General features: G+C 39.3%; 1 protein-coding gene across 1 annotated transcript in view; it reads right to left on the bottom strand.

The window, feature by feature from the left end:
• Positions 1-23,638, bottom strand: part of LOC139739815 (cilia- and flagella-associated protein 46-like) — a 74,154-nt gene that overhangs the window by 1,140 nt on the left and 49,376 nt on the right. Inside the window, exons 50-62 of the mRNA XM_071650409.1 lie at positions 22,790-23,062; positions 21,621-21,718; positions 21,086-21,235; positions 20,197-20,320; positions 18,226-18,344; positions 16,961-17,166; positions 16,104-16,183; positions 15,473-15,533; positions 13,373-13,408; positions 12,700-12,802; positions 12,280-12,392; positions 10,379-10,460; positions 3,353-3,489 (exon numbers count right to left, since the gene is read on the bottom strand). Coding sequence (XP_071506510.1) covers positions 3,353-3,489; positions 10,379-10,460; positions 12,280-12,392; positions 12,700-12,802; positions 13,373-13,408; positions 15,473-15,533; positions 16,104-16,183; positions 16,961-17,166; positions 18,226-18,344; positions 20,197-20,320; positions 21,086-21,235; positions 21,621-21,718; positions 22,790-23,062 — 1,582 coding nt within the window. The remainder of the gene's footprint in view (positions 1-3,352; positions 3,490-10,378; positions 10,461-12,279; positions 12,393-12,699; positions 12,803-13,372; positions 13,409-15,472; positions 15,534-16,103; positions 16,184-16,960; positions 17,167-18,225; positions 18,345-20,196; positions 20,321-21,085; positions 21,236-21,620; positions 21,719-22,789; positions 23,063-23,638) is intronic.

The following is a 23,638-nucleotide window of genomic DNA, read 5'->3' as shown; positions in this document are numbered from 1 at the left end:
AGAAATTTTATAATACATTTTTGTAGTATATGCCAGGCGATCCGGTCCATTGGTAGGGATCATTCCCGCCACTACTTGCTTTTATTATAGAACTTGAGTTTCGAGGGGTTATTTGCACCCGTTGAAGTCCAACAGTTGTCTTGTTGCCCCTCACCCCTCCCCCCCCCCCCCTCACGCACACACACATTTCCACCTCCGCAGGGCAAAAAACAAAAACATTCAGGGAAAAATTGCCAAAAACGCAAATGAGATTCCCCGAAAGTTCTGCCCACAGGTTGTTCCCGTCGAAACGGGAAGATATTAACACTATGACTGATTACCCCCTGCTCTTGCATCCACGCGGGCACCCGCGGGAATCCACGGCTGGTCTCAAGGCCTCGGTTTGTTTTGTGTTTGTTTTTTTTTTTCATGTTTCTTTTCCCCACGTTATGAGAGAAAAATAAGATATTTTCGTCTTCATAATTTTGCTCCCTCCTTTTTGTTTTTAATCACCAAAACTTGGCTTGATATATCATATTAATATAGAACTACATCTGCTTGAGATTGTACATTATCATAATTAATATTAGGCCTACAATTATTGCTCCTATTATTGTTATTATTATATCATTATTATCATTATCCTTATCATTATTATTATTATTATTATTATTATTATTATCATCATTGTTATTATTTGGGGAGGGGGAGATCATAGTCATCAGGTTTAATAGGCACCCGTGGGAGTAGGTTCTCACGACCTCGTATTTTTTTCTTTAATATTTTTCCCATGTTATGGAAGAAAGAAGAATATATACATCACTTCATTCGTCTTCATTTGCTCCCTCTTTTTTGTCACCAAAACTTGGTTTGATAGACCATAGAACCACACATTCTATTTCCACTTGCAATTGTAAAAATAGGCGGTCGGCAAAGCGAGGTTTTCCTCTACGTCCGCTCATCTTATGAATATGTATGATTACAGCAGCTCTGCAGTAAACGAATGGACACAGCTGCGCGTGTAATCTGATATGTAAGGGTACGATTGGCAAATATATTTAGCCGCGTCTAAACAGTCTGCGTACAATGACACCGGACTTGAGAGCAAACGGCGAGCAAACTAAATGACGTACCTGAGCTGCATATAGTATTCTGCAGTTGTGCAAAATACAATTACATAACCAACGTTCGTTGTTTTCATTTGGGGACGCCAATAATGGCGAACTGTACGTAAATGCCCTTGTAGTCCATGTCACGCACACACAGATTCGTGAAATCATCGTGAATACATTCAGTACACGTAACAGGCGGAGGCAAAGGTACATCACAGAACTATATACACACAGTGTAGAGTGTGTATAGAGTTCTGCGAGGTACATTGTGTGTGTGCGTGCGCGTCCGCCGGAAGATGTCAGAGATTTCGCTGCACCATCATCTTTCCCCCAGTGTCTCTGCAAGCTAAAAGATGGAAGATCGAGAAAGCAGGAGGCCAGCGCAGGTTCCGTGAATATTGAAACGCTCGGCTCTTTCGTCACGCACAAAAATGCATTATGCATGTAGCTAATTAATTTTTCTTTTTCGTCCTCGACGTCGACACGGAGGCGGAGAGGGGACGAAACCCACGCCATTCGATGTAGGATACTCTCCTGCGGCCGACGGCACCGGTCGCAACTGCCCGGAGCCGACGGCTCGGGAGGAGATAGACAAACCAGCAACGCCGAAATAAAACAGGAAATACATAAGGCTCCGACAACAACAACAACTTCGAGTATTATAGTAGTAGATTTACCTCCGCGCTAATAAGGCACAATACATCACATCCTTAGCTTTGTTATAGCAAATTGATAACTAAGTGATACCCTTGATCATGATAAATGCACCTGGCAAATTTTGTAGTAAACAAGGATTTAGCTCAGATATCAGCAAACAGATATCTCAGTGATACACTTTATCACAACAAATGCTCCTTGCTGATTTCGTAGTAAACAAGGACTTACATCAGCTGTTTATATAAGATTATTTTCGAGAAAGAAAAATTCTCATCAAAGCATTCCTCGTATCTGATCAAAGTCTTGACACTAGAGCGCATTCACTCGTCGAGTATTACTCCACAGATATGCATGTTTCAGCGACAGCAACAAGACCATGCCATACTACGGTTTGACAATAACAAGGAGTGTCCACATTTGCCCTGTGCAAACAACCCCAAGCACTAAGTACACAGAGTCTGGAATGACTTGTGTGTGTAGAGGAGATCATATCAGCTTGTTTGCTGCCAATAAAACGTGCAGCACATGGTCAAAACAAGGTGGTTCCCACACAATGTAACATGTCACAGCACGTTTGTTTACAACGACTGTGGACAATCTTCTCTTTTAAGCATGGAATTGGGGCAAAGCTGATTCTTACTCTTCTATTCCTTTCCTTTTCCCCCATTGCAGGGGATTAAGAATTGCTAGTGAAGATGTGTCCAAAACATGTAACTTTGACATTGGCAAAATACACCTTTGCAAGAATCCAACCTCAAAATGCTACCAGATACACTACAAGCTGGGCTCACAGGAAACAAGATACCTGGAAATACACACATCTACTTTCAGGAAATGGTTTCAGCTGGGAATAGGATATGATGTAGGTATGATTTGCCAATTTATGCCAGTTATCTGGATCTATTAGTCTTTCGACACCAAAAATCTGCAAATCATAACTGAGTGATATCTCAAGAAACTTCCATTTTACTTATATTTTTTTTTTCTGCCTTAGGATTGATTGATGCTCAAAGAGGTCTTACAAATAAAATTCCCAAACAAACACAACAAACTAACTTTGTATGAAACCATCAAAATCAACTGTATATTGCTGACAGAGGAAATTGATAATCCTCTCACATGGAAATCAGATTGTTCAAAATTTGACATCTGCTAAGGAGAGCAAAGTGTTTGGCACGATTAGGTTCTGTAGTGTGTGTTATGACATCATAATGAGATGATGATGATAATGATGGATATGATGATGGGATATGACATGATGATGATGATGATGATGATCCGTCATCATCATCATCATCACCATTATTATTTTGGGGGAGACTAAAAGCAGTTGGACAGTTGCATGCCGGGATGTGAGAGTTCAGGTTTTAATCTGATTCAGACTACAACTTTGTATGTTATTCTGCTCCAAACCCACATTTCCGAGTATTGATTTTGTTGTTGTTTTTTTGTTGTTGTTTTTTTTTTCAGTTCAGATGCATTGAAATTTTCACCTTTTAATGCACTTCAAACCTTTTTTCATAAATTTCAAATTTTTTCAGACTTTTTCCCTGCAAACACCAAGTACTTTCACACCCCTGTGTATAGGAAAGCATGCTACTTACCTTTCATGAGGGTGTTGAACGTGCAGGCGTTCTCGGCCAGCTTACAGTGCCACTGGTTAGCCATCACACACCCCACCCCGGCCAGACTGAGCAGCATGGCCGTCTCCACAGGCTTCTCCAGCGACAGGTCCGTGTTGCTATGGAGACAGTCAAATTAAAGGGCGAAGAGTTTTAAAATCACCATTCAGTGCAGTCTTGTACTAAACCAGGCCCCACTTGGGACGGGTTGAAATATCCTGCTACACAAAGATGGGCTACTTTAGCTAAAATTACAGGGATTCAGTTGCAATGTGCTGTTCGACAAGAAGTCCTCTTTAAACACAGTCAAATTTCTCAATACTGTGATTTCAGAATGAAATTCATGATAAATCAACTACACTGTACATATGAATTCTCTGCATTCGTACAGAATTAAAAGAAAAGAAGTGTTAAACTTGTAGAGCATGCTCATAAGGCTGACTGTTAATCAAAGCTCAACAAATAATGGGATCACCCCACAACTTTACAAACTACATGTCTCTACATGTAATCTGTTCAGTTGATAGCAATTACATAAAACATATGAATATCAAAATAAACAAACAGAATAAATCTTATATGGGGCATGATGCAAAGTGTATCTCGCCAACTCCTTTGATCCTCTACAGGATACAATACAGGATATACTTTGTGAACCTTCCGATTTACAAGGACAGTTACTCCAATACTTTCCTGAGATATCACTTCCGTTTACCTGGTAAATTATGTCGTATCTTTCTCAGTGTGTATACACGTGTATTTATAGATGCCTGAGGAGGCAGGGAAGGGAATGTTTTGACTTGCATAACAAAGGATTGCTACCATTTGTGGAAACATAGTACATTCATGTGTTAGAATACTACCTGAATATGTTGCCCTTCAATGAAAGAAAGAACCAAAAACAAAAACCAAAACAAAACACAGAAACGATTGAAGTTCGTATAGGAAAAAACTCGAGACATTTGTATCATGTTATGAATGAGCTGTAATATCTCAAATACATATTATGGCTCTGACATTGAGCATCAAATTTTGTAAATATGAAGTGTACTGCTAAATATGTATTATGGTATGAGTCATATCAGAGTATATAAAGATGCAAATATCAAACTCTTGGATGCTGGCACATTTGCACGTAATCGAAATGATCTGAAAATGCTATCACACATGTATGTGACAAAAGCAGAGCCATTAAGAAATGAAGTGATAAATTTCCATATGTCTGCGGAAGAGGCGGTAGTTTCTTTGAAAAGTTGGGGAAAAAAAAATTTTTGCAGAGCATTTTAATGGTATTCATGTAAGTTTTACTCTGAATTCTCCAAGCCCCATAATGTTATATGGACTTCCCCCCAGGCGTGGAGTTTTTATGAATATATAATGAGGGGTAGATTATGCCTCGCTTTGTTGGCGGCATTGTGAATAGTGCCGTTAATCACGAACTGCAGTGACAACCAGTCCCATTAATGAGAGTTTCTTTTGAGGACAGCTGTGGAAATGGCTTCACACCATACATGCAGTTGCATTTTACGACTGTGTGGGAGGACGGTGCCGACTAGAAACACAATGTTTTGAGGTTTCCTTTGTCTGCAGGCTTTGTCAAACATAACCTCACTGCATCTCTCTGTGATAATGCGATGAGGTTATTGGCTCCAAAGCTCATTCAAAACACTCGGTTTCCATTCGTGATTACACCATATTCGAGTAGTTTGTTAATGTCAGCCAGACCATTGTACATGGTCGCAGTGTTGTCATTCATTTGGCAACAAACAAACAAACAAACAAAAACATATATATGTATGTAATATTCATGTTGTTCTATATTGCAATGACTGGAGGAAATGAATTTGCCATATTTTTTAAAAAGCAAGCTTGAGCTGGAACATGCTGTACATAAACTTATACTGCCGATGACAAATGTATGATGTGATGAGATGGTGTGTAGTGTAACAGTGCCGACAGTCTTATTCTAACATGATACATTACATTTTAAATATTCTTATCTCTATCATAGCAGTTTGATATGCCACCATTATCAGTAAACGTGTAAGATGGATTGGACATAAAAGCCATTGTTTCATTATGCAAAATCTGACATTGGAGAGCCAAACACAATATGATAGTGTGACTATTGGAACTACGTACTTTGCACCACTAGTTACAGAAAACGCAGGAAAAAAAAATGGCTGTTAACAGAACACAGATCTATTCTAGGGGAGAGACTTAGTACAACATAACGAACTTGTCTGCATTTTGTGAAACAAAATAGAAAATAAATTTGAACAAAAAGTGCAACGCATAACAAAAGTATCAACCTTTACTGCACACAGGCACAGAATCAGATACTATTACAGGGCAAATTAAATGTTTGTAAAAGATACAGGGTTAATGACAAAACTAACAAACAGTCATTTGATAAACTGTGTTAGACAATTTAATAATGCCAGTATAGCCTCTGGCGACACTTCATGGCGGAGGCATAAAAAGGGGGTATGAAAATGATGTATAAACCAGTTGGTTAAATTAACGAGGTTTTAGATTATAGCGTTAACATCATAACATTAGCCAGGCAAGGCTATGTGACCTAATGACTTACTTTTGATGGTGACACTCATTATTATAAGTCCTTAACTCAATTTCTGACTGTGCATTGAACAAACTCCCCTTTTACTTGCACTTCTCATATAACAGTGCCCTAGCTGTTCTAAATCAAACAAGAATGTTTGACCACCTGAGAAGGAAACACATTTGTCCCAGACTAGAGAAACTCAATCTCCAACAAAAAAAAAGTATTTCAAACATGCTTGAGAGGGAGCACTCGATAACAGAGAAAAGAGAAAATAAAATAATTAACAGAATTGTAAGCTTTGGAAATCCAAATCAACACCTATGCAGGAGAATCAACACCAAGGTATAAACAGACTGAAGAAACTAAAATCAAAACAAAAATATATAAGTGAAAGAAAATAATCAGGGAGTTAAATGTCTGCAATTACCCTTTGAGCAAAATAAAAAAAGATTTGCTTTCGTGATACCATATGAGTTATGTATTTAACAAATATGATAATTCTTTATGCCATGATCTGCACTGACTGACTACATAATACTGTAAAACCAGAAATGTTGGCAAGCATTTTGATTCTGCGAATTTCGTGAGAGCCATGGCTCGCAAAAGTAAAATGCATGCAAATGTTCCTGTCTACACTACATGCATTGAATGCCAGTGGCAATTCACAAAAATTCTATGCCGCAAAAAGGGCTGTCAGCGCCAACTCGCAAAAAATTTAATGTTGCAAAAATATCTTGCTTTTGCAGTACCCAAGTTGTCCGCAAAGCAATTCTGCGGTGATAAAACCACTGAGAAATGTGCAGTCTGGATTCTCTATGTCATTGAAAAGCTGATGACGAGAGATGTGATGTGGTAGGTTGGGTGTAACAGTCATGAAATTTTTTGCATATCTGAAATATTCATATCCATAGTCTACTGAGAACTGCTGGCAAGCTGCAAAGGTGGGAACCTCGAGGCCATCTGGTATTCCTGATTGGTGGAAAGTTGGCAAAGTTGGAGGTTAGTGCCGCAAGTCACACCTCGTGTCACCCCCCCCCCCCCCATCAGACTCTGACATCCACATCTAGATTAATTTGCATTTCATGTAAGTGTAGATTACTATCTATCAATTTTTCTGCCCGACAGTGAGAACTTGGACCAATGCTTACAAGCAAACAGGAGCATGTTGACTATTAACGATGATACATGTATTGTCTTCTCTATGCTCTACAGTATGTCCCAAAAAAAATTACAACAGGGCCCTCCGCAATGATATCTCTAAAAATAGTGAATCAATCTAAATACAAATTCAGGGTATGAAACTATAACTCATTGCCCACATCTTACAGAAAACCCCATTCGATTTGCTTCAGTGGTCAAAGAGAAATTAGGAATTTTGTAGAGGATGTCCGGTACCTCTTCTGTCCAAATTCTGTCTATTATTCACACACAAGAGCATTAAATTGCTAAAATTGGAAGAATCACTCATGACATGCTTTGCAACAATCCACATTTCTCTGTCACCGCTTAACCAAATTGAATGGGATTTTCTGCAAAATAGAGCTAAGATGTTATATTTCAAGAACCTGAAATAGCACTTAGACAGGTCGATCATACTGGGTGTTATCAATTCGAAAATCTAATTGTAATTTTTGGGGCGACTTACTGCAGTATGTCCCCAAAAAATTACAATCAGATTTTCGCATTGATAACACCCGATGTGATTAATTCTTTTAAATGCTACTTCAGGGTCTTAAAATATAACATTTTAGCTCTATTTCGCAGAAAACCCCATTCAATTTGGTTAAGCGGTCAAAGAGAAATGTGGATTGTTGCAAAGCATGTCATGGGTCTGATTCTTCCAATTTTAGCAATTCAATGCTCTTGTGTGTGAATAATAGACAGAATTTGGATGGAAGAGATTCCCGACATCCTCTACAAAATTCCGTATTTCTCTTTGACCACTGACGGAAATCGAATGGGGTTTTTTGTAAGATGTGGGCAATGACTTACAGTTTCATACCCTGAATTTGTATTTAGATTGATGCAATATTTTTGAAGATATCATTGCAGAGGGCCCCGTTGTAATTTTTTTTGGGACATACTGTATATCTTGGTAAGCAAATTCAAGTACTCTGTTTAATATGCCATTGATTCCCCCCCCCCCCTTTTTTTGGGGGGGGGGGGGACTTTTGTAGCCTTTCTCAGGATTACTTATGTTCATCTTGCAGGCACTTTATAACTCTGTGTCTACAAGATACATAGACACAAAAAGTAGGTGTAGAATGTGCCATTTTTTTCATTACACAACTACCTTTTTCCATTCTTGCAACGCCATGAAGTTCACAAATACCTCTATCTGTTTGAATGGGCTGTGTCATGACAAGCACCAAGACTTAATTCCACATCAGCTAACTAGTCAACCCCACAAATCATTTTGCCTTACAAATTCCAAATAATTTTGGGGAAAGAAAACTAAAATACAGCAACACATGTGACTCATCAGACTGGGAAAGGTTTTTTGCTTCAGGGTCATCAGGAATACCAGATTTTCACTAGGGTGGCATTAAAGAATTGTGATAAATAAAAGAATACGCAACTGCATTGGCAATCAGCAGGATCCATCAGCAGTGATGCAGATTATGTGTGAGACTGTAGTTGACATTTTGATTCTAAACATTAATCTATTTTCATCTGATAAGAAACATTCAACATTTCTACTGAACTTTTTGTGTCCATCACAATTACCGGTATAATCTTCTTCAATAAGTTTCCGTGCATCATGGTTTCTGCTCATCATGAAAATTATTCTATTTGATAACGTCACACAGAGGTTATACCGAGTAATCATTTCTCTTCATTTTGCCTAAGGACAGAGTGAATTTGGAATTGATCAGCCCAAAACTAGAACCTGCACACTACAGATGGATGCCTGCATGACTGGGAAAGATTCCATAGGTATAAGCTGCTTGCACGTAGCGTGAAGAACATGAACGAACTGCTGAACGATTGCAACGTTTTTTAGGGGTTCGGGCTTCGTTACCGTTCCATTACTGCAAGATCCTTTGGTGGATTAATTTCTTGACCTAAGGCTCTCCTGTAAAATAACATCAGCACATCCACACACACACACTTCAACATATGACAATACAAGATAATCCAGTAGGCAATCCCAGTGAATGGATTGAACAGTTAAAGTTAGCACTAATTCATAACAACTAACATAATTCATGGTACATAGACAGACAACATATCTCTCATATATGATAATCAATATGATATCCCAGTGACACATTTCTGAAGATGAAATATGATCACTACCTTAAAAATGTGTAACAGTTTTTGACGACTTGAATAAGTACAGTAAATTAAGATTTCATATAGTTTTATGAAGGTGATTGAGAAAATTCTAGCATTGAGACATCTGGAAGAATTAACAGGATACAAAGTTTCAAGGGTTGGACATTCCCGTGAAGTCAGAATTGTTAGTGGAAAATGAGCAAAGTAAATGGGATTCCAACAGTTTGATTCCTACATTCTACTTACTCTTAAATCCTAGTGATTCCATGAGAGTAACTATTTGAGTTAACTTATAAATCAGTGACATGGAGATTCCCTTAAAAAGAAAGATGTTACCATCCCCACTTCCTCCATTTTGTTTGACAAGATGGGTTATTACAGAGTGTACATTTTCATGTCAAGTGCTCGAAAATGGTTTTCACAAAGTACATGACATCACAACTGGTGGCTAGATAACAAAATATTGCCATCGCACACCGAAAACACCAGTGAACATTTGACCTTTATGGTCTTTAGAAGCTCATCAGACCTTGAAATTAGTAATCGTGTCTTATGTGGATTGGTGACGTGGGTTTGAATGGCAAGTATCTTTTACATTATCAGCATGCAAAAGATGAACCAAAGACATTCCTATTCATATTCTTCCTGATCTTGAAAATCTTCAAATGTGGATAACAGGATGATCAAATACTTATTATGGCATCTCATGACCAATCAGTGAATCAACCATGGTCCCATAATGATTTTTTTTTTTAATGATTTTTAATGACAAATATCTTTTACATCATCAACACAAAGAGATGAATCAAAGACATTCCTAAATAGTCTTCCTGATCCTGAAAATCTTCAAATTTGGATGACAGGATAATCAAATATTTATGGCATCCCATAACGAATCAGTGAGTGGTGACAGCCATGCACCCATAATGATCTATGTAGCCAAACAACAAATATCTTTTGCATCATCAATACAATGAGATGAACTACAAAACTCGTGAAAATTCTTCCTCATCTTGAAAATTCAAAATCTGGATGGCAAGATTATCAAATGTTCGGAGCACCTCCCGACCAACAAGTGAGCGGTGGTAACCATGGACCCATATGATCTATGTAACTAAACAATTTATCATACCGTATACAACATACCATCTGACATGACTTACCTTTTCTCTACATCAATCTTAGACTGTCTCATGAAGCTCTGGTTGGTTTGCACAAGATCCAACACAACTGCAAGAGAAATTTCTGAGAGAGGGGGAGATAATGAGAAATAAAAGAACAAAAAAAAAACAACAACGGGTGAGTTGTTGTGTTAAGCATCTTATTAAAGATAATGGTACATCTCCATTAAAAAAACAACAACAACCAAACACAGGTTTTGGACAGTGTTAATGCCCTGCATTATAGCAACACTTTTGATGTTTCTATGTACATTTGTTTCTACACATAGCACACAGAAGGAGGAACTGTACCGACTTTGGAAAATAAGAATTTGGAAGCGGGAGTATTTTGGGAATTCTTCCAGTGCAGAAACTTCCCATCAGATGGTACTAATTTGCAAGATTGTAGGTTTCCTGATTTTCAGTATCAAAACATTGTGCTGAATTTTCCACGGCAGGAGTAATATGGAACAAAGTTCACAGTGAAAGTAATAGACAACTAAACACACCTGGACTTGATTGTCATTGTTCTCATCAATATAAATTCATATGCCGCTCGACATATCATTTAATGCCCATTTTTAGATCTGTTCTTTGTTTGCTTCGTGCTGTTGTTGTTGTTGTTGGTTGTTGTTGTTGTTGTTTGTTTGTTTGTTTTTTGGGGGGGGTGGGGTTTATAGGCTGCTGTATTATTCACATCTATGCTGCAGTTCTCTAAAAGAAACCTCTGGGATCCTCTCTTGAAAGAGATTTTGTTTCTCAAAAGTCCAATGTGTCCTACATTTGTCCCCCCGCATGACAGTGTGCATCATAATTCTACTGCTTGTACATACTTATGCATATGTGTATGCATATTTCTTTTCTTCCCTTGGTATATATTGAATAATTCAATTTGGATGCAGTACTTTATATTTGATTTTTGCAGCAGGCACCTCGGTCTCCTCGTTGTTATCTTATCTAAGACAAGTAGGCCTACAGTTCTCCTAATGCAATATCAAACTCCCATCTGTACATCATCTCAAGTGTTTCCACGCAGCTGATAAATATCTCTTTCTATCTCAAGCAAATGTGAGAGAAACTTTGCACTGCATAGCAAACACAGCAGTGGAAAGATAATAGATATACAATTTTTCAGTGCAGCACTTCCTTGAACACCATGACCCACTGGCATGGCAGAAATGCACTTCAAAAGATGAGACAAAAACTGACCTTGTCTGTTTTTTAATGTGCTAATGTCATCCAGAGACCAGTTTCACACTTATATTTGCAACAGTTGTAAGATATTTCAAGGTCTTATATCCCTTTTGCAACTGCAACAAAATTTGAAATGGTTGAAGAATAATGTCTCCCAACATCGTGTACAGTAGTACATTTTAGAGTCTTTAACCCATTGAGGATGGGCTGATATTGCTACAACACGCATTTCCCATAGATACTTGCCCGAGTACACTTGGGACTGGTCCTCAACGGGTTAAAGATGAAATAAAAAACTACAAGCCAATGTCACTCAAGAGTATGCTCCACTTTTGTGCCAAGAATAATGTTGGATTTCTTTTCAGGGCTGAATAAATTCACTGGAAACCTTCCCCCCTTCATCATAAAGAAGTTTTCAATTTTATCATTCTGTGGAAAGGTCTGAATTACCTACCTTTACATTAAACTAGCTTTACAAAGGAATTTAATTGTCAGGGTTGCAAAAGGGACACCTGAACTTTGATAAATGCAGTTACTACTGGAAGTAGCCAGGGCACAGCTAATCAGATGAAAGCAATTAAGTTGTTGCCAGAGTAATGATTGTGAAACATCTATATCAACAGGACCTTTTGGTCAGGATCTTTTGATGAAATTGTCGCAATCCGTACTTTTTTTTTTTTGGGGGGGGGGGGGGGGGGGGAGGGGCTCACCTGATAGATTGAGGGGTGCCACCTTGAAGGGAGGAATGTGGGAGAAGAACTTCTCCAAGCCGTAGAAGACGAAAGCGTTGCAGTCTGTCATCTGTTCTTCTATCTCTCCCAGGCTGGATGAAACAAGGGAAGGAAATGTTTGTCGATAGACTCATTCTCAACATTGTTTAACAGTGGTGGGATGAAGGTACAAGATGGTAGTTGGCAATCTAAACACATTCTTTATCTTTTCCAGATGTTTCTTCCTCTCTACACTTCTATGGACAAAACAGTGAGGAGTTTACAGACCAAATACCTACAGAGGAACGGTTGAGATGATTTATGACTTGGCGATGCCATGTTGCTGTTTATAAAAAAGATTTTTTTTTTTTGAATTCTTTTTTTTTTTTAAACTGTATAAACAAAAATTCTCTGTCTCACCTTGGTACATGGTCATCACCCATGAGACCTTCCCAACGGGCAGTGAACTGAGACATGTAGAGCTGCAGGGCCTCCTTCGCCACATGGATGGGACTATACTCCTCTGGTGGCAAAAAAGTAAATAAAAAGAAATATGAGGAAATCATCTGATATCACCAAAAGAAAAGTGTAGATAACTGGGTGTCAACAAATATCATGCAGTGCGGATTATACAAAACACCAAAAGAAAGATGAGTTTTATCGTTAGAATATGTAAAAGCATACAAAACTATTTTGTTGATGATGATGACACTTGTCATTATCATCATCACTGTCCTCCTCCTCATCCTCCTCATCACCATCATCAATATCATCATCACCATCATCACTATCACCATCATCACCATCACCACCATCATCATCATCACCATCATCATCATCACCACCATCACCACCATCACCACCATCATTTCATTTTGTCAACCAGTCTTGATATAAAGTCAACTATGAAAAGAAGGCATGACAATTTTTGCTTTGCCTACAAGACTAGACTGTATCATCTGTTTGTTTGTTACAATGTACACAGTTTTAAATCAATACCTTCTCATGTGACAATTTCTTTTCCACAGAAATACATCAATCATTGCTGATAGAGCACGTGGATGATTGGATAAAAATGTAAAGCTATTCTTACCTGACTCGGGACTGTCATTATGTGGATCAACAATGTCTGATTGAAAATGAAAAAACAGGTCAAGGAAAAATTCGTGATGGATAGATGAAGAACTAGATGTATCGCTACGGCGACTGATATGCCTCCGCCATAATGCATGGTTCTCCTAATAGGTCTATAGTACAATGTCTTGACAATGTGTGATGACAGTTTCAAACAATTGGCAAAATATTAAAATGACAGGTTTGACACAAATGTGCTGAATGTTCACTTTCCTAGAACTAGGTTCAATTGGATGAATGATTAAAATGTCAGAGTGCAGGTATTTGGGGAACTGATGATTTTTACTTGACTTTTGACCCTTTTATAAGTTTATGCATTGAGTAATTTTTCAAGGTATTGAGAAAAAGTATAATTTCAGTATCAAATGGGAAAATACATGTAGCATTATCTAAACCTGGCCTTTGACCTTTGACCTCACAGTTCCAAAGAGAATCACTGTTAGGTTGAACATGCATAAATATGTAAGTTTCATGATGATACCTTGAGTTACTTTTGAGATATGGAGGAAAAAGTGCAATTCAGCACTTTCACTTGACCTTTTGACCTTTGACCTTTTGGCAAGAAACTTCCCACAGAATATATAATGGGTAATACATGTATACATCAAGTTTAAAAAAAAAAAAAACCTTCATTCATTGCATAAATATAAGGAAAGTAGTGATATTTTGAGGAGTTGACCTTGACCTTTGACCTCCTTGACCTTTGACCCATGACCCCCAACTTCCCTAGATAATCACTGCCCATCGGTACAAGCATATATACTAAGTTCCATGAAGATACCTTGAACCATTTGCGAGATATGGAGAAAAACATGAAATTTCAATTTTTTTTTTCACAAAATAACCTGTGACCTTTGACCTTTGACCCTGTGACCCTAAAATCCACACAAAGTATTATCCCCCAAGGATATACCCTCATACCAAGTTTGATGTAAAACCACCACACAGTTCTTGAGATATCGACAAAAACAAAACGGGACGGACGGACGTACGGACGGACGGACGGACGGACGGACGGACGGACGACCCGAAAACATAATGCCTCCGGCCACTTCGTTGCGGAGGCATAAATCATCTTTGTCATAATATTGTCACTCACTTCCTTCCAGCTTCTTATTACCCATCCATGAAATGAGTTTGTCAATGATAAGCTTTAATGAGGAAAAACAGGATGAAAGGGCAAATTTACACTCCTATTCCTCAGAACAAGGCAAGTGCCAAAATGTGTCTCGCCCATTCGCGTAGAAGAAATTAATGTTTTTCTAACTCCCGGAAGTTCATTGACCCGCCTATGACCTTTGACTTGTGGTGACCTTCAACTACCCAAGGGACATCTACCATCCAAGTTTAGTCACAAACAGACATATACATCAAAAGTTATGAGCCATAATCAAAACGCGCCATAAAAACTTAACATTGGGCCCTAAAGTTTATTGACCCCTGCCTGTGACCTTTGACCTTGAGGTGACCTTCATGTTTGGTAAAATGTGTAACTTTGTATAACCATTCTTTCCTCCAAGTTTAATTGAAACTGAAGTCCTCAGTAGAGAGTTATTCAAGTTTTTGTAGCGTTACGGACAGACGACGGACGGACAGACGCCACAGGCGATCCCTTAGTCTCCCTGCACCTCCAGTGGGCTCGACAAAAAGAAACACACAATCGCCATGATTTTATGTGGATGTCCAAGTAGAGCTATGATAATTCAATTTTTGAGTATTCACACATACCTTTGATTTGCAAGAGAAGCGGACAAGCATGAAGTAATCCTCACAGAGGATTAGAATGAAAGATTTTGTTTGAAAACAAACACAAAGATCATCGTCATTTTCAACAAATGCAGTTACCATGGCAACAGCCGGGCAACATCTAGTCTGCAAAGGAGTGACTGGTTAATCAATTGCTGTGACAGTTCGCAACTTGGACTATTCATAGCTTATGTACGTGTGTGTGGTAAAATGAGATTAGGCTTGCAGGAAGTAATCATATTCCTTCAAAGACCACAATTGTACCATGTAAATTTACATCTTTTGATTTGGTCAAATTGTATGGTAAGGATACACTTGAAGCTGTGAGTGTCCAACGGCAGGCATCCGGGTGGAACTGGTCTATCCAAAGGAACCTGACAGAACAGATGGATGAATAGATGGATGGATAGATAGACAGATAAACAAGTAGAAGATGAATGAATAGACAGACGCATAAAGGTTCAGACATGTACGGTCACAAGAATATACATCATGCTCTAGTACGTCTAAGAAAACTGGCGCCAGTATTGGACTATTAACTTACCTAAAACACAAGAACAGCAGTGTTTCAGCACAGACCCAGTCTGCATAACTAAATACCAATCTCAGACTTTTCTCCACTAAAGAAACTGAGAGTACAAGTACAAATATGAAATTGGACATTGAAAATATGCATATTACCGGTGTCTACGGGTGTGTACGAGATTTCTGTGTATTACTTTCATCTTGATATTACCATACCATTTCAGAGATGCCCTACAATTTAAAAATCTATACTTATGATGGAAGAAATAGATATCAAGATGGTGGAGATTCTTATTTGGCTATTTATTGCACACATCAATGTGACATCAACAGTATCTAAGCTGAGCAAAGCATACATCCTGCAAACTGAAACTATTTTTGTCTGTGAAAATGAAGTCAGAAACGATGAATAAATTTACCACTTTCACTCCCTTGTTCTTCTCCTTGGCTGCCTTGGCTTTGGCCGCTTCCTTCTTCTTCTTCTCCTCCGACATCTCCTCTGTAATTAAAAAGAATTATCACAATACCATTGGGACACAGTCATAGCAGCAAAAATCACGAAATATCAGCAATTGTGATATGACACAGCGTCTTCACTGAAAATCAAATAAAACTCATTTAAAACAGTGAAATCTTTCACGAATGCTTTGTATTAGACAAGTGATGTTGATGAAGGCTTAAAATGCCACAGATTTATTTGGCCATGTGTGCAGTGTTTGTGTACTTTCAAAAGGCGACGATTGGCATTTAGGCTATGCAGGTAGCGATGTGAGTGGGTCTCGTATGTATAGCAATGCTAACATCAACACATAACTTGAAACTACCAATTTGATAATCCCAAGGAAGTGGTGTTAGCCAATGGGGAAAAAGCATGTAGGTGATCACCACAAAGAAGAGTGACAAGATGAAATTCAACACCATTGGAGGCCAGACACTGGCTATCAGAACTATGTCATAATTTTGAGGTCAACCTGAGGTCAACATCGACTGATTTCAAGTTTAGGACCGAAGCTGGTGCTAGTGTTGTGATGGCAATTCTCCACCAATCTGACTTTGGAATTGTAACAACCCTGATACCTTCAAATCTAGACTACATTGTAAACATCTCTACTTTCCATCAACTTTGTGAATAATTTGTGACATATATATATATCGTGAAAGCCGGGCACCTTTGAATGTTCTATGCAGACAGATGGCACTATATCAATGCGGTTCACCATCACCATGATCATTAGCACTGAACTTGAATTCACCCCCGTCACAGACCCCCCCTCACCTTCGGGCTCCCGGTAGAAGCGGTTGTAGAGCATCTGGAGGGAGAAATCCCTGGTCAGTGCACCGATGGCCGGAGAGGAGAAGACGGCCAGAGCCTCGAGGGGCAGCTCCAGCAGCCACTGGTCAGCCAGGATGATGATGCTCTCGTCCTGGGGCTGACCGGCCGCATCCCGCCCAGCCGGCTGACCACCCTGGGTGGTGAAGGTTCTGGGATGAGGTGGGGGGGATATACATAGGGACAGGCATGTAAGAGACTTTTTATTCAAATTTTCCTTTCATAAGACTATCAAGATTATATGTGTACATCAGTGCACTTTTTAGCCCTTCAATATATAGGCTATCTCTCAAGAAATAACACCTACTGATATCACTGACAATGATTACACATTTCATACAGTACTGTCACAGGATTCAGGAAGCTGCCTAGATATCATAGCATCAACTGATATTACCTACTTGTCAGCATAAGTAGATCGAGTACTGCAGCAAATCGTCCATGGGGTGAGAAGACCTTGTATATCAGGTGGCATATATCAAAAAATCCTCAATTTTGAACACCAAAAATATTGAATATCAAAAATACTGATTTGAGTTTTGAAACAGTACAACATATTACTAATGTAATCGAAAACAATCTTTCTTCAATATTTGACATCAACATAATGATGCTTTTCTGTGAAAGTTGCGAAAATGGGACAGGTTTTTTGCTCTCCTGAAAATTTGTGATTTTAAGATTTAAGGCCTTGTCACCCCAGGGACAAAATGGAATGTTCACTGTAGTAGTTTATTAGTGTCAGAGACGACAAATCTCAGGTTTGGGCCCATCATGTGATTGAAGATCCAGAATAAGACATGGAATGACTAAACATTTTGTTCCAAAATTTCCCCTCACAAAACATGTCTGGATGAACATACAGCAAACTACTAGTGACAAGGACCTGTTACCGGTAAGTCCACAAAAAACATAACAATGTCGGAATTTCAGAGGCTGGGTATCTGTTCCAAGGTCATTGTGTCACTGCCGGCAAACAGGGACAGCCTGGTGGTGGTGTCTCTGCCCGGAAAGCAGTAGATGACAGGTTCGAGTCCCACTGGTTCTTTTTTCTGACATGTTTGTTAATCTACAGATCAGCAGTTGTGATTTTTAAAAATTTCATTTGTAGAGGGAGACAAATTGAAGAAACTCACACCTGAACCATGTCCTTCTGAATATCTTGCTTTCAAAGTAAAAACAACTGAAGAGGAGAAAAGATGAAGATGGATTACCTGACAGCAGGCTCCAGGTAAGATGTAATAGGTCTGAGGTAGTCTTCCAGGGATGCTAGAAGTGCCACAAACTGCTCCTGGAGTTTCTGTTCAGCCTCCACAAGATCATCGGACAAATCCTGGTAACAGAGTTAACATAGTAGAGACTAAATCAATGCACTGAATCAAATTTACTAATCCTAAGCTTCTTTTCTTCTTCTTTCTTTCTTTCTTTTTTTTTTTTTTTTTGGGGGGGGGGTACAAATTGAGAAGCTTTTTACTTTTTAATAGCAAAAAAATTGCATCACAACGTACATAACTTTGTGAATATTCTTCCCGACTTCGTAAACAAGTTGTGACTGTTACATCAGCTTTAATCTCATCCATCCCTTATGAAAACAAGAAAAAAACAAAAGAAACAAACATTTTGAAAACCCTCAAAAAGACTAGAAATATCACTTAAGGTGATTAATACCCCCGCCCCGTGACGACAGTCTTACCCAAGGAATGATCTTTCCTTGATCTTCTGCCATTTAAATGCTGTTACCATGGCAACGCAGCTTCCGACACGTCCGAAAAATATGTCTTGCACATCTTCCCACCAAGACTATTGTGTGTGCCACATTTCATAAGCTTTTGTCAAAAACTGAGGAAGTAGTTCAATCCACAAGATCTTTCCTTGATCTTCCACCATTAATATGCCGTTACCATGGCAACGCAGCTTCCGACATGTCCAAAAAATGTGTCTTGCACATCTTCCCACCAAGACCAATGTGTGTGCCACATTTCATGAGCTTCAGTCGAATACAGAGGAAGTAGTTCAATCCGCAAGATCTTTCCTTGATCTTCTGCCATTTATATGCCGTTACCATGGCAACGCAGCTTCCGACACGTCCGAAAAATATGTCTTCCAATCTTCCCACCAAGATCAAGGTGTGTGCCACATTTCATAAGCTTTGGTCAAAAAACTGAGGAAGTAGTTAAATCCGCAAGATCTTTCCTTGATCTTCTGCCATTAATATGCCGTTACCATGGCAACGTACTTTCGGGTACTGTCGAAAAATGCGTCTTGCACATCTACAACCAAAGGCACACATCTGTACCAAGTTTCATGGAAATTGGGCAAAAACTGAGGAAGTAGTTTGCAACACAAAATTTTCCATCATTTTGGCTCATAATATGTGAGCTGTTACCATGGCAACATACTATTTGTCACTGTCAAGAAATGTGTCATGCTGACCTATATCCTAAGACAAACATTCAATATGGATTCCATGAGAATTGGAAGAACACTGATGAAGCAGTTTTGCCATGAAGCATTTTGCCCTATATTTTACCAATAACATGCCGTTACAATGGCAACGCACTTTTTGCCACTGCGGAAATATGTGTCTTGCACATTAACATATTCAGATGAACATCTGTACCTAATTTCATAAAAATTGATCAAAAACTGTGGGAGGAGTTCGCGACGCAAGATTTGTACCCATTTTTGCCCATAATATGCCGTTACCATGGCAACGTACTTTTGGGTACTGTCAAAAAATACGTCTTGCACATCTACAACCCAAGGCACACATCTGTGCCAAGTTTTATGGGAATCGGTTGAAAACTGAGGAAGTAGTTCGCGACGCAAGATTTGCAACGGACCGACCGCCCGACCGCCCGACCGCCCGACCGCCCGACCGTCCGCTGATTCCTATATACCCCCTTCAAACTTCGTTTGGCGGGGGTATAAAAATATGACCACGAAACAAACACTGTAAAAGAAAAATACTGCCAAGGCCCATATATTTCAATTTTCTAGTATAGTCTAACCGGTTATGTAACTTAATTTGGTGAGATACAAAAGAGTACTAACGTTTATGGCTCTTTACACAGAGTCTATCCTGGTTAGTTTTGGTGATAATTTACTGTTGACAAAATAGTTATTCTAGTTCTTTATTGCATCAAAGGACCAGGCCACAGTGATGCCTTCCCTTGGTCGGTTACCTTGACAACCTCCTTCATGTCATCCGAGAGGTTCTCCAGCATGCGCTGTCTCTGGGCCTGCTGGGATCTCTTGTACTCTGCCTTCAGCAGAATCGACATCACCTCCTGCTTGTGTTGACGGAACCTGGGCGGGGCGAGGAGAAAGAGGGGCACTGAAAGACGTGGATTGACCCTTGACCTATTACCAGCACTAAAAACTATCATGGCTACCACCTCTGAATGCTAAGTGAGGCACTACAATTATTGTAAATACAGTTTTGTTTGTTTGTTTCATTTCCATCTGAGAAGACGGCTGGACAGCCCACATATAGCTGCAATAGCTGGTCTTCCATGGGGTCCTCCTCTTGCACTTTTATATAATAGATATTATATTTTCATCCAAATATGAAATATGTTCATTCCAATATGACAGGACACAAAATGTGCCAAAAATGAATCCAATTTCACTGCTATATGTATGCTTATTTACCATCAGAATGATTTTAAAAAAAAATCAAACCAGTAAATTATACATATTTTTTCAATGTGTTTATAAAACAAGAAAACATGACAGCAAGAAAAAGTGGAAGAGTAGAATTCATAGTAATAATAATGTAGCACTACTTATGGAGCACAGCAAAATTTGATAGAGAGCAAACTTACGAAACTTAATTACTAATAGATGCAATATGCCTACAAATTAAATACATACTTTCTCAGGTTTTTGGTTTTCTATTTGTTTTTGTTTTTGGGGAAGGGTGGAACGACTTGACTTGTATCATGATTATCCCAAATGTTCTCTGGAAAATTTGATATCTTCGATATTAATGTGTTATACATAGGAGCTGAGTTTCTAAGAAGCATAATATATACCCTGGTAATGCACAATGATCACTGATTAGAAACCAACCTGTAGCAAAGGTTTTCCAGGGCTGAGGGCTCCACCAGGCTACGGGTGACCTTTGCCCTGGAGACCTGGCTGCTGCCGCCCTTTGACCTTCCACCCTCCTTGCCACCTGACGCCTTGGGCTTGTCGAGCAGAGCCCCGTACAGGATGGATCTGTTCGAAAAGGGCAGGAGGGGAGAGAGATACACGGACATCAACTTATCTGCAACTAGAAGTACTACAAACACTATCATACCAATAATTTCACACACACTTTTTTATGCAGAGCTTCAATCATTTTCCCCTTCGACTGTCACGACAAAAAAAAAAAAATCATCACGCTGCCCCGATGGCGACAGCTATTCGTGATTCCAAGATACACTTCCCTTCCTCTTTCCAGGAAAAGAGAAACTGCAATGAGAGGCACCAACTCATACACTTCTATGTAAACTCATATGGTAGCATGGATGTTCTCACTAACCCCTCGAGTTCTTCAGGTAACATGTTTACATAGAAATGCACATGCATGCAGAAGGCAGGCATCTGTCCAGACACTCACCTGTCATCCGTGTGCTGGAGGATGATGATGTTGAAGTTTGGTGGCAGCTCCTTGAGGAGGTCGAGATGGTTCGGAGCAATGACCAGTCGCTTCCAGGCCTGTGCAGATGACAAAGAGAGATAGAGATAGCAGTCATATCTCAATGTTATGTCATAGCACAGTGACCAGCCTTGTTTCTTGAGATGTGCAGTAGTAATTTAATATTGTTTGAGCAGTTTTGGGACATGTACCCCTAGACAATTATCCCAGACCCTGCTCCTGACCCTAACCCAAATCCTGAACCTAATCCTGAACCTAATCCTGACCCTAACCCTAACCCAAACTCTAATCCTAACCCTAATCTTTACTCTAACCCTATCACTATAACCAGTATTTAGCTGGGCAGGAATTGTCCTGGTGATGGGGGGTAGGGGGTGGGGTGTAATTGTCCTGATATGTGATTGAGCATATTGGAGCCTTTTCATTCAGTATGAAGAAGCTGTGCAGCCTTTGAGTACAAGATCAACATAACATACACTTGTAGTACCAAGGTTACATCAACATCTATAGGTATGACATTTTTACGAAATCATGACCACATCCTGGAACATATATTTTTTTAAAGAAAAAAAAAGGCATAACGGGTGTGTGAGTGTGTGTGTGTGTGTGTGTGTGTGTGGGGGGGGGGGGGGGGGGGGGGGGACAGGAGGAGGGAACGAATTCCAGAACAGAATAGCACAGTTGTGACTCAAGTACAGAACTGTGACAATCACCCCTGACAAGTGTCTTAGTATATTTATTTCAAGTTGGTCTTCATGGAAATGACAAAAAGCACAACATGTCATGAAAAAGCTTGAACGAAAAAATGCAAGACATTGAAACAATGTAACATCATCTTTTTATTAGAGAATGATTCTTGTTATCGTATGTGTCCCATATATCCACATCTGCGTGAGAACCTTTTCTTGTGCATGCATACACAATTTCTCTATTCATAGACAACCCATCAAATTCAACAGCAGCTGAATAGCTTTGAGAGCAATTGTTGTAATGACATGAAATGTCTGTGAGTGATCCTTTCATACAAATGAAGAGGAATCTCTGGCATTCCAGGGTCACTCGAGAGACAAATGGTTTCTGTAGACTGTAGGTGGGGGGGGGGGGGGGAGGGTTTGGGCGGTTCCACCCACCTCAGACTCGGCGTCAAGGGTGCCCACGGCAGTCTTCATGATGGTGCCGACGCCCTGGTTGCTGGCGGTGTCCCCGGCCAGGATCTGGTGCCGCTGGTGGAGGAGGTTGGCCTGACGGGAGGTGGTAGGGTCGATCTGGGCCCGGGACAGGGTGTCCTCCAGGGCCACCGAGGCCTGGCAGCTCTGGTAGAGGGCCAGGTACTGGGAGGCCATGCCCTGGTCGTACTGACCGCACGCCTCGATGATGTCCATGGAGGCTGACCGCACAATTTCCTGAAGCACAAAGCAAATGCAATACCTCATATCATTGCATTCTTACCCATTTCTTAAAGTCAACATTATTTTAAAACAACATTAACAATTTCCTTAACATTAAATCATTATAAGTTTAAAAAAAAGTTCCTTATCAAATCCTATACAAATTCTTATGAATGACGAAATATAGATACATATATATATATATATATATATACATTTTTATTTTTTTCTTGTAATGGCAAATTAACATGGCATGGAATACAAATTTATGGTTGTATAATTTTAGATACATTGTTTCTTACCCTATTTTTGACTATTAATAAGTTTTTGGATATATCAATATTTTTTAGACTGTCATTTACAAGGCTGCTAACCTTGGTGATCAAAATGCAAAACATACTGATGCCTATTTAAAGAAATCACATTTTAAAGGTAAAAAGTATTCTTATTTCTTTTTATGATAAGGGAAAACTGCACACATTAAACATGCTAGCTCAAATTTTCATGAAATGTATTTTTTTTTCTTCATACACAAAGCAAAACAAAACATACATTGTACATGTATGTTTTCACTTATGGTCTCAGTAAAGC

The sequence above is a fragment of the Diadema antillarum genome, unplaced genomic scaffold (assembly GCF_040938485.1).
Source record: "Diadema antillarum isolate AM-2024a unplaced genomic scaffold, OU_Dant_1.0 seq00000819_RagTag, whole genome shotgun sequence".
Lineage (NCBI taxonomy): Eukaryota > Metazoa > Echinodermata > Echinoidea > Diadematoida > Diadematidae > Diadema > Diadema antillarum.
The sequence above is the reverse complement of the archived record's forward strand: the minus strand, read 5'-3'. Positions and strand labels throughout refer to the sequence as shown.